At 37.6% G+C, this 12,766-nt stretch overlaps 1 protein-coding gene across 13 annotated transcripts in view; it reads left to right on the top strand.

Annotated features, from left to right (window-relative positions):
- CEP170 (centrosomal protein 170) overlaps positions 1 to 12,766 on the top strand; it is a 180,453-nt gene that overhangs the window by 106,547 nt on the left and 61,140 nt on the right. For 10 of the 13 annotated variants that reach the window (XM_038396364.2, XM_043511456.1, XM_043511453.1 and 7 more), the window contains one exon: positions 6,514 to 6,663. The exons of the other annotated variants lie outside the window; for them this stretch is intronic. In XM_038396364.2, the coding sequence (XP_038252292.1) occupies positions 6,514 to 6,663 (150 nt within the window). The remainder of the gene's footprint in view (positions 1 to 6,513; positions 6,664 to 12,766) is intronic. 13 annotated transcript variants of the gene reach the window in all.

Raw genomic sequence — 12,766 nt, 5'->3', positions numbered from 1 at the left:
ATCTGTAAAGCCACAACTCTCTCCTCATTCAGATCACTCTTCAAGATCTAGTTTTGCTGACATGGTAACTGACAGCTTAGCTGGGACAGGTGGAGATAACTGTGATTACTCTTGAATGTATAGGTTATATAGAGCCTCATTTTCAGAATCACTGATTTGTATTATAGTTAATCTGTATTACTGAATGATTTTATAATAATTGCCTTTATTATTCCTCCATTCCCTTCCTTCCTCCTATTTGTTACTTTTGTCTCTTAAGTGCCTTTCGAAATTGAGAGTTAGGATATGTCCGCACAGCAAAGAAAAACCTGTGGCTGGCCTGTGCCACCTGACTTGGGCTTTCAGAGCTCAGGCTGTGGGGCTGTTTAATTGCTGTATGGACTTCTTGCCTCAGGCTGGAGCCCAGACTCTAGAACCCTATAGGCCAGGAGGGTCCCAGGGCTCGGGCAGCCTGAGTGAAACAGCCCTGCAGTCCGAGCCCCGTGAGTCTGAGTCGACTGGCATGGGCCAGCCACGGGGTTTTTTTTCTTTTGCTGTGTAGACATACCCAAAGGCTCCAAAGTTGTTTAGTGCCTTTTGAGAATTTTAACCTATTTATACATCATGCGGCATAAGAGGACCCCAATTCTCATTAATAATTTTGGTTATTACTGTAAAGCCGATAACTTATGAAGATGATGTTTGTGACAGTAATGAACATTATCTGGTATAAATTGCATGTCCAAATAGAATATCTTATGAAGAAGGTATACCGTGAACTATGGGTCTGATTTTTAAGGATATTTAGATGCCTTAAAGATGCAGATAGGTGTGAGAGACCTGACAATATCCTATAATATCCTGAATGAACTTAGTTCAATAAAGTTAAACCTGATTGAATTTGGGTTAATACCTTTGGGGTACATTGTATTAGAAATGCAAATGTTTATATACAATTGTGAGACCTTATGGAACTTCTTTAGCAAGAAGACCAGATTAATGTACTCTCTAAAAGGTATATGAGGGAGGTTCAAAGGTCTTTTTGGAACAATGTGTGTGAAGTAGATTTCCTAGGAATTATCTTGAGGTAAGGGGAATGTAAATTCTCCCCCTCTGAAGCCAACCTTTTGAAGATACAGCCTGGGGAGAGAAACTCATTGTATACCAATTACCGGCTTCTGGGTACTTCTGATCAAAGATCTGTGATCTGTATAAAAGGGTGGACTAACTTGTAATGCATGTGCTTGTTTTGAGCTGAAGCTCTGATGAACTAATAACCACAAGAACTCAAAAAGGGAGAGGTTGAAGGATTTATTCTGCAAGAATCCATGTTAGGGTTCGGGTTCCTGGTAAGTTTATTAGCATTGTGTATAGGTTCTTTTATTGTTTTTAAAATATGTTTTCTCTGTCGTACTTTTTTACCTTAAGAATAAAAGTAGGCTTGCTTCGAAAGACTTGTGTGGTACTTATATCTTGACTGTCACTCTGTCACTCTCTGAAGAGAAAACAAGCAGGGGTCCTTGGGGAACCTGTCTATGCTGAGAAATACACAGTGAAGGCAGGGAATACCTTGGTCAGAAAGGACAGATGCGGGTCTCCACTAAGGTTGCCAACCCTCCAGGATTGTCCTGGAGTCTCCAAGAATTAAACATTAATCTTTAAAGATTATGTCATGTGATGAAACCTCCAGGAATATGTCCAACCAAAATTGGCAGTCTGTACCCACAAGAGACAGTAGCTGTGGACCTGGAAACCTGAGATTGTGTGCCCTTGCTGGGCACTAAGGGGAAATACAGGTACAGTTGCCATGAACTGTGACCATAGGTGTCGAGTGGGATTTTTAAAAGTGCCTAGATGTCTAACTCTTATTGAAATTGTGCTTTTGAAAATCCTACTATGTGGCAATGTACATCTTTAGGCACTAATATCTTTAGCAATCTGGCCTTATGTCCTACTGCTCTTTAAATTATATGATGCTTCTCAAGTTCTTGTAAACGTATGAAAATATTAGTAAAATAAGTGACTTTGGAGGGAGGGACTTAAAATATTTAGAAACTTCTCTATTTTCTTTATAGATGAGCACAAGAACATAGAATACATTTAAGAATAAGCACAAATTAAGAATAAATAGAGTAAACCTTTTCTTTCTGGGAATTAAAAATGAACTAAAGTTTGGATTTGATTTTAGAATGATTATTTTTCATCTAGATTTATTGAGGAATTCTCAAAGGTATTAAGCAATTTTTTTCCCCCAGACATCCTCTGCCCTCCCTGGGGCTACATCAATGCTGAGGCTCCTGTTTCCATGAATTCCTGTAATAGTTTTTCTTGTAGGTGGTCTGATACCAGCTATAACCACAGAGAAAAGTGGCAGATATCTATACGATATAGTACAGCTATACAGTACATTGCTGTCTCATGGAAGAGTCCTGTACTGTGTGGTTTGCTCCTGAGGAGAACTGGAGGTCTTTCTTGCAACTATAGACAGCTCCAAAAGAATAAACAGCAAGATTCAGGACTGCCTGTGTTTGTGACCTGTCTTCTCTCTTGTCTTAGACCATTTGATTAATAGGTCTTAATGCAATTATGTTGATGGGAGAAGGAGCATGAGACTCTATGCCTGATGCTATACTTTCATAGTACACTCACTCAATTGCTCCCTCCTAAGGAGGGAAATCTTCATCTGATGAATTGTGGATTTACAAATCAGAATTTATAAATACTTCTGATTACAGGATCTCAAGCTCTGAATGAAACTTCAGAAAAAAAGTACTGGCCTTCCATAAAACAAAGAACTTCACTTTCCTCCACCTGTCTTGACCCTGGACAGGGTATCTGACTGAGTCAGAACTTTAATTTCCCTATTAGAATGACACACTCATGGTTTCCCATAAAGCAGAAGTAGTAGTGACCACAAAGCTGAACTTTGGACCCGTCTGAGGCCCAACAAGAGCTAGGAAAGTAAAAAAAGAAACTGTTGAAGCTTTTTTTAAAAAGTAAGTTTCTAGCCCTTGTGATGGTGGCTTGGAAACATAAACCAAAGTAAACTGATCAATCAGATTGAATGCTTACTCACTATGATTTTATACCTTTCCATGATAGCCATCCAAAGTTTTCCTTTGAGAGTGCCTTTTTGTTTGTAGGATTATTTGGGAGGCTCTCAGGTCACTTCATAACTGAAAAGATGGAAGGAGAATTCATTGTAGACTGTCCCTGAGAGTTCTAGGGCAATCATAAGTTCTCTTATAGCTTACTACCGGCAAATGAGCTGGTTCTTTTGCTCAACAACCAATGGACTTTGGAGGGATAGTGCAGTGATGTGATGATAGTGTATTCTAGTGGATGAAGCATGGACTTGCATTCTAATTCTGATTCTGACACCTGATTCCTCTGTAGCATTAGTCAAGTCATTTAATCTTTCTGTCTTAGTGTGATGTGATTGATAACACCTACCTGTCTCATAGGAAGACAGAAGATGGGGGAGAGAGGGTTGTGGTGATTATCATTGTTTGTAAAGTTCACCAAACGACGTGTACAACCTTCCAGTAGTTGACAGTCTAGCAGACTTCCAGAAATTCAATTTATTTGAACAGTTGCCCTTTTCAAAACTTTGTAAATTATTTGAAGTTGATTCGTAATTTTTTGAAACTTTCAAAATGCAGGCTAAGTCTCTGCTCAAAGAGTATTGTTTTCTAAGTTTGAGCAAAAAGTGTTTAATCACATAAGTGTGGGGAAGGTGGGGGGAAAACGTTTTTTCCATTAGAGAAGAATTCAGGTAACATTTTTTTAAAACCAGTTTTATAGCCAAAATGGTTGGTTGTATAAAGTTGAAATTTGGCATGAAAATGACCCTCATTGAAAAATGCCTTTGAGTGTTTTTATGAAATTCAGTTTTGAATAGACTGAGATGCTGATATCCAAGACTGACAATTTAGGAACTTTCCTTGCCTCTTTCTTCATCCTGTAATGCCAGTCATTGAGCTAGATCATATCCTTGCTCCAGTGGAGAGCTCTGCAGTAGGATGGGAGCAGAACTATTAACTCAGGATGTAGGATTATGTGGTATTTTGCCCATATAGGGCAGAAAAACAAAAAAGGAAAACAAGCCTCTGGAATACAGGAAATGTGCTGAGCAGCTGAAAAAAGATGTAGTGTGTGCTCCCCCTTTTCCTGTCTGAGTACTAACCCCCCAAGTCCAACTGGACACTTCCCTAGCGCTATAGAGTACCCCACTCCTCATACTGAGGGAGCACTGCTAGCAGCATTTACCTATGGCTCCTCACAGAACCATTGTGTGGAAGGAGAAGAAGATATGCCTTGCATCCTGTCCCCAGCCCAAGTACACCCTCACAGAACAAAGCAGAATTTTAACGTTCAACCTGTCAGATCAGTGGTTTCCATAACAGAAGAAGCAGAATGATTTCATTGGGGCTTCAGGTCCACAAGACATAGTGTTGAGAGGGAAAGCTATTTTAAACACCAATGTTTGCAGAGTGGTCAAAAGATTCATTGGCATAGTAAACAGATATTGTCTGATAATAGTCAGTAGTTTATGTGCAGCAAATTACTATTACTATTAATCTGATTTGGCATGTATGAGTGAAGCATAATTCAAATCACATTATCCTACAGGCATTCATGCAATAAAATATTTGTTTTCAGTTTAACTACTTTACAGTTCTCTTTATAATCAAAAGGATTGTTTGAAAATAAAATGAGGAAGATGAAGTAGCTGTAGAAAGCAAGAAAACTAAAAGAAGAGAAGAGGTAGCATGATGGTTAACTTTATTTGCATCTGTAAATCTTGCCATCTACCCGCACGAGTCAAAAGCAGCAGGAAAAGAAGGGAGAATGAGGAGAGAGAAGGGGAAATGGGCATCATATGTATCATGCCTGTCTTGGGTACAGAAGATATACAAAGTGGTTTCAGAATTATTCATGTATGAGATTATCGAGACATAATTAAAGTGTAAAATTATTAAAGCATGTAATTTTGAATTTTAGGCGTGTTCTAAGTATAAATGATAGAATCAGGTAGAAAGTTGACTCTTTGCACTAGAACACTGCAAACATATAAAACAAATTTGAAACTGGTTTCTCATTCTAAAGTGTTGGCAAAACACAAATATTAATATATGAGGACTCCTACAGGCTAAATTTACATAATTGGCTTAAATGGCTGAACTCTGCAAAACTCCTTTTTTGAGGGGGTGAAAAAGTGCCCTTTTACAGTATTTTGGGCTTCTGTCGGTTTTTTTAGGTATGGAAAACGTGTTATGGATTGTGGCCATCTAGTGGTGAATTGGCTTATTTATAGACTTTTAAAAATAAGAAACTTGTTCAGAATTTTGGTAAGAAATACATCTTGATTTATCTATTAGTACTGGTCAAAGCATTCTCCATTTATAAAAGATCCATAGCAACCTTCTGCAAAACTATGAAAAATATTGCATTTAGAAAAAAAATCTACTTATTTTTGTGGTGTTTTGTTACTAGTGACATTTTTATAAGAACAGAGAAATTGTTTAAATAGCTCCCTATTCCTTATGACAAAATAATCCTCTGATATCACAAGAGCCAATTACTATATCATAGAATTATAGTGGGGGGAAAAAACAAAAATCCTGTTTTGGTGTTGGAGCCCATAGTAGTAGTAAAGTTAATTTAAATATCTCTAGACAGAATTTTCCAAATAATATATTTCTGGGCTTTAATGTATTTATTTCCCAACCCTCACTGAGTTCTTTTTTGAAAATAACTGCAAGTTATCTATAATAGTGGTTCCCAAACTGTTGTCCATGGCCCACCAATAGTCCATGGAAAAATGACTGGTACCTTTATGCTGACTCTCCTCCTTCTAAATTGCATTAATAGAAGTTAAAACATATTTAATATTTTTCTAAGTAAGCAATTACTTTAGTGGCTGCAAAGATGTTATTCTCTCACCAGAGTTAGGGGAAGGTGGTTATGCAAACATCAGTGGGAGAGAAGGTTGTCCAAGAAAAAGTTTCTTACAAGATGTGGGTCACATGATGAGACTGAAGAATACTCGCTATATAACATGGTAACTCTTCTGAAAAAGCAGAAGAATTGAAGTATTGATTTAATTAGAATATTAGCACATTGAGGGGACTGGCAGCAAATATAAGTACATGTATTTCTTGTTCTTGAAAATAAATTTATAAAAAATTACCAGGCAAATACTTTAAAAAATGTTCTTGTTTTGCTACTGATTTGGCCACTATCTTTGTGCTCTGTTTAATTATTTTGATCTGAAGAATCATTGTTTCATATCTGGTCATTTCAACTAGCATTTCCCTGAATTTTGGGGAAACTGACAAATATCTGCCCTATTTCTGAAATGTATAATCTATTCTTTACAACAAATTAGTTGATGTCAGATTAGTGTAAAAACATTTTAAAACGAAGGATCTGACTTACTATGCCAGTATTGACACCATCCATACATTAAAATTGAACATTGAATCGGGAAAGCATTGGGTTAATATGTATAATGATTTGTTTCGTTTTCAGGTGTTTGGAGTGGATGACAGCCAGGATTATAATAGGCCTGTTATCAACGAGAACCAGAAAGATTTAGTAAAAGATTGGGCTATAAATTCTGCTACAGTAGTGCTGGAAGAAAAAAGACCACTGAGTACAACTGGATTTCTTGACACAGAGGTAGAATATAATTTTTGATGGTCTTCTTTTTTCTTCCAATAAAAGAGAGAGAGCACTAATAGTTGACCTGTGAGTGTAAATCAGCTACCAAAGAAGACTTTGCATACAAAGCATTAATTCAGGTCTCTACAGATTTGATATTTCTCATCTCTGTTTTATTGTATTATAGTTTTATCAAAACTTTTTCTGTTAGAGGTAGCTAAATTAAATCTTGAAGGCATTAAGCTTTGCTATCCTCTGCTTGCACTTGTGTGCAGTTATAGGAAATATAGCATGAGCAGTTAAGTGACCCACATAGAAGGAAAATATGAGTTCTGAAAACAGTCATAGGAAAATACAGATGGACATCTTCAGGGTTGGAGCTCGCAAGTGAGGCCTGGCCTTTCAGAAGGCACTGATGTTAGATGTCTGAAAGGCAATGTGGTTTTGTCAGTTAGGCAAATGACGAGAAGTTCTAAACCTGTATATATAAATGTTATATCCATGTGACAGATGTTTGTCATACCTAATACTGGATTCCTGAATGGCATTCAGATACCAGATTGCAGGGTGCAGTCTGATAAACTGAATAGACTAGAAATAGAACAGAATCAGTTTGATGCAGGATGATGAACTGCATGACTCAAAGAAAGGGCACTACATCTGCTCTTAATTGCCTTGGCAGGACTTATGGTGAAAGATGGTCCAGCAAGAGGTCAGTCCAAGTTTATTAAGTTCTTATTTATCAAGACCTTGATGTGTCTGTGTGCTTACCAGCTGCTAGTGCAAATAAGCTTTTAGCTGCTAAGAAACTACCATAGCAGAATCTAGCTTGTTTGGTGGTATGTTAGTTACTGTGAGATTATGATGTTGACATATGTCGTATATCTAAAATGTATGCTTGAATAGTGACTGTGAGAATATTATTTTCATAATAGTTATGCCATAAGCCAAAATACAGTACTTGTTAAACAAGTTATTTTGTCCTGCTCCATTACTTTCAGCTGTAAATCTACTGACTTACTGTGTTTTTTCCATTTCCTTTTCTTCAGCTTTCAGCTCCCTTGTGTCCTCTCCACCTTCCAATGCTATCTAAAGAGGGGGACGAATAACTGCACACATAGCCAATTATTGTGTGTGCAATGTTCTCTGTGCTTGAGTTTCTAGGCTGGTGTTAGTTGATTTGCAGATAAAAGGGGATTATACCACAGTTATAACATGTATCTGATTTTAACCAATGCCAAAAGATACAGAATGAAGACTGACACTGACTCCATTATGTCTGTTCATTTGAGTTGATTACCTCACACTGAATCCTCAGCTGTGACCAGGAAATGTTGAGCACAGCTGAATAAGGAGCTGCAAAGGAATTGTTTATGGCTGCATACTCTTAGGGCTTTCTGCCATCCCCAGCTTGATTTAGAGCAGCTTCAGAGCTGCTCCAAACTGTGCCAGTTAATAACTCTCTTCTAAGGGCCATAATGTTGGCTGGAGATCAGTCTCATCCCCTGTAACTCCAAACAGGTTCAAACTCCATCTATGCTGGAGTGGTCAGGAGTGGCTGGCATAGAGTCACCTATGTTGCTAAATGCCAGTTATGGATTCCCTCCTGTACAGGAATCCTCATCTGCCTGGTTAGGGCAGGTTTAAATCCCATTCATGCTGCTGTAGTTTTAAAGTTTGGGTGCACTTTGGTTTGCAATATCAGATTGTCTCTTGATAGTCAGAATGCTTAGTAGAACTAGTAGGTTTGTAAATGTTTGGTGGAGATGGAGGGCTTTTGGCACAGCTTTATTTATGAGGCTATTCCAAGCCACAAAGGGTGATATCAGAGAAGGTGCAAAGTCACGAGAGGGTAAAGAATGCCAAGAGAATTGTCATAAGAGCATCTTGGATATACTGAATAGAGTCAGAATGAATGCAGGAAGAGATGAAGACAGATGTAATTGGGGAAGGAGTTAAGGAAGGCTTTGAAAGTAGAAGTAGATTATACTTAAGCAAAAGAAAAAGAGAAGCTAGTTCAAATTCAAGCATCTGGAGAATGGGAATATGATCATGGCAATAGCCTTTTGGATGAATTAGAGAGAGGATTTCAGTATTTAATGAATAAAGTTACCAGAATACATACTAAAACTGTTTTGGTATTAGAGAGGAAAAAAAAATAAACATAAGTTTTGGAGCTATAGTTGAAGAGGCAGGATGAGTCAAGGACCAGGACGGGGTGGGCAAACTTTTTGGCCCGAGGTTCACATTGAGGTTGCGAAACTGTATGGAGGGCCAGATAGGGAAAGCTGTGCCTCCCTAAACAGCCTGTCCTTTGCCCCAACCATCCCCCGGGGACCCCACCCCCTATCCAACGCTTCCTGTCCCCTGACTGCCCCAACCACTATCCACATCCCGGCCCCCAGACAGGCCCTCCCGGGACCCCACCCCCATACAACCCCACCTGCTCCCTGTCCCCTGACTGCCCCCAGGATCCCCTGCCCCTTATCCAACCCTCCTTCCCCCCTCCCCCACCCCTTACCATGCTGCTCAGAGCAGCAGGAGCTCGCCGCCTGGACGAACGGAGCCAGCTGCGCTGCCCATGTAGCGGTGTAGCTTCAGGGGAGAGGCCGGGAGCTCAGGGGCCGAGGAGGACGGTCCCACAGGTCGTAGTTTGCCCACCTCTGGACCAGGATATGAGAATAAAATGAAAAGGAGAAGGGGGGCGGGAAATAACACATGTTGCAAATCTGGGTGATTGAAAGGATGAAAGTGGTGTCAGTAGTCATGCAGATAGTGAAGAAAGATTTTTGGGTGGAAAGATAATTTTGGTCTTAGATGTGTTAAGTTTGAAGTGCCTGTGATACATCAACAAGAAAATATACATCCAAATGAAGGTGTTGAATTAGCACCTTTTACTGAGGAGATTAGCAACCTTGTTTTCCATGGCAATGGTTAAATATTCTGAGATTGGCTGAAATTTAGGGAGTGAATGGAACAAAATAAAACAGAATGGAGTGAGTGAAAGATTTGGATTGATTATATATAGTTCTTTGACTTCTTAACTTAAAGCTATTGCAGCTTAGTTCGTAATTATTGAATAAATAGTGATTTATTCCGATTCCGACCATTCAATAAAAATATTTTAAAACACTCGTATTTTCTATATTAAACAGCAGGTACTTGCCACGAGAGGTCAGCATGTTTTAAGGAAAAAAGCTAATGAAGTTAGTTAAAACATTTAAGAGCATTATTGGTGGGGAAATTAACAAGGTAAATTTTTTTATGAATTTGATTAATGTGAATACTTAATCAGTTTGAGATTAGGATTTATCTCTTTCACCCACACTTTGCACGTAATTTTCAGCAGATTACTTCCAACTAACCACAGTTTTGTAATATTTTACTTTGATACTAACATCATAAAATTTGTCTCTGCTCTTTTACTTCATGTTTTTCTTTTACTTTTTGCAAAAAATAGAAGCAGTCTTGTTAAAATTTTGGTACTTTACCTTCACGTTCACATGCACCAGTTTGTTGATATCATGGTCTTGCGTGGCTCTGAATCCCTATGTTCACTTTTTCTGCTCACGTAAAGTAATAGTATACAGCTAGTAAATATTCTGAGGTGTGAGTAAATATATTCTGTATGACTACTTAGCATATTGCATCCGTATTAGGTAGAACAATTGAATCACCATGTTTCATACAAGTTTTATTTTTGTCATTTATACTTGTTTTGCATTAACTCCTTGACCCTTCAAAACAAACCATTTGGATGTCAGTAAATTCTCTGATCCATTCCTATAACCAAAGCACTCAGCCTGAAATCTCTGGTAGTTATTTTTTTCCCTTTTGGTGAAAAGAACTGTTCTAGCATGATTTAAGGTGTTCTATGTTATGTACTGAAGGAGTTTTTCAGTCATGTCCTATAAACCTGAAGCATGTCCGTAGCAACCCTTTGGTGTATAGTCCATAAATTTTACCTGAAGATATGCTGCTCTCTATGGAGTTTGGAGCTAAAAGTCACAGTAAGGGATTATTTGATGCTCCAGTTTATTGGGGATGGAGGTAAAAGGAGTGAATAAAGGAAAGTTGGGTCAATACGAATAGCTTGAGCGATCAAAGTCTCAAATTTAAATCTGAAACTGTCTGAAAGACTAGTGTGGATTTGGAAACTCCTTATGCAATATAAAATGATGCTCAGAGGATATCTCGGTGATTTGGAAGTCTGAGAGGCTGTTAGTATGACTTCTTATAGGAATAACTATAGGTTAGGATTGGCAACTTTAGTTTTTTGATACATGTGTGCGTCGTAAGTCTTGTTCTATTGGATGTTTTCCACCATGGTAATGTATGTTAGACTTAAAAATAAAGCTATTTTGTAACTTTATGACTTTTGGTAAGCTTTAAGAAGGAGGCGAAGCTGCCTAATGTTACTGCCTTCACAACACAATACTATAGCAGAGATTTGGCAACATAACCTGTAGCCTGAATACTACATAAAAAGTAGGGTTTTATTTTGGCAGCGTATCTAATTTAATTGTCTTCTGAAAGTAAAATATAAAGCTCCCTTGTTTCAATTAATTTTGGGGTCTGCGAAAACTGACCATAATATCCTATTCCACAAACTGATAGAGTTCAGTCTTCAGATAAAGGTGATTAAGTTCCTGGGTTATGGAGAGTAAAAGCTGAGCTACTCAGATTTCCCTTTAGCATATGGTTCACAGGTGGTTAATTGGGCTCTACACCATATTTTGATAGGAGTTCATGTTGTAATAAAAATGATACTGTTTGTTAATGGGAACAGGAGAAAATGAAGTAAATCAAGTTTAGGGTAAACCAAAGAGGAAGATGAATCTTTAGATGTTAACAAAAGTCTTTTCAATTAGTCTTTAAATACTGCAAGTTCTTTATATAATTCAATACAATATATGAGCTATTGTAGAAAGGTCTGTCATTCTTCTTGCCAACATTTTCTTCTCTATTGTGGCCAGTAATACACACAATTAAAGTAAATGAAAAATTGCCTTAATTTTCTATAAGTAGAACTGAAACTTGTAACATTTGATTTTGAAAAGTGAATTCAAATTGCTGAAGTTTGTCTAATGGCAAAGATCAGGCTGATGGGTTCCTCCTGCATTTCACATTCCTAAAATAGTGTTGGAAGTTAGATTCATAACATTCTTTCCACTCTTTTGTGTTAGTAATGTCACCGTAGGGGCAATTCAGTACCCTGAATTCAAATCTTGACAATTGAATGAGAGAATGATTTTCAGTTGTTTTGTTCTTTAAAATGTATTATTTCTGTGTGAAGTCTAAACATGTAAATGATTTGGGGTTTTAAACATTTGAAGAAGAATTGAGTGGATGGGCTGACTCAAATTGTTAATAGAATATAGAACCTTTCACTTTAGACATTCAATAAAATAGTTTGCTGATATTTGCTAATGTCTCAGGACTGTCAGATGATTTAGATGAAATATGTAGGAATCTTAGTCCAGTTCCTAGTGGGAAAATGACCATCACAATAAACCCTAACTGACACTCTGATTGGAAGTGCCAAGAATTCAGTGGACAATGGAGATTCAGCTACATTCTCAAGAGTGCAGGTAGCTCATACAGATTCTTCATGAGGTACATTTGTGGGTGTCTCAATTCCTCTACCTTAATCTATGATTACCACTGTTGTCTATCTAGAGTTACCCATCTTCACTGGAGTTGTAAATTGTCAGTAAAATTGTTTTTAGACTCTTAAAGATGAATTCCCTGCACACAATTCCCTCTCCCCCCTCCCCTTTTATCCATCCTATTAGTCTTCATTAACTTCAGTAGAGCCTTTGGAGATATGATTTTTGTTTTTCTATGTGAATGAGTGAGATGCACAGACAGTGATGCTGTGGTATGTTAGATGAAATAGCAGCATTATAGTTGCATATTTAGAGACCTTTTCCAGAATAATCTTAAATTATACAACAGTAAAATTAAGTTGAGTCCTATATAATTCAACACATAGACATAAGGACATGTCCTGTATATAAGCCTAATTTTAAAACTCTAAACTTTGATTAAAAAGGAAAGCTAAGTAAATAGAAATCAAAGCTATTCAAGCATAGTTTCTCTCAGGATACTGTCTTTTATG

Source organism: Dermochelys coriacea, chromosome 3 (genome assembly GCF_009764565.3).
Source record: "Dermochelys coriacea isolate rDerCor1 chromosome 3, rDerCor1.pri.v4, whole genome shotgun sequence".
Classification (NCBI taxonomy): Eukaryota; Metazoa; Chordata; order Testudines; family Dermochelyidae; genus Dermochelys; species Dermochelys coriacea.
This window is presented reverse-complemented; position numbering and strand designations above follow the sequence as displayed.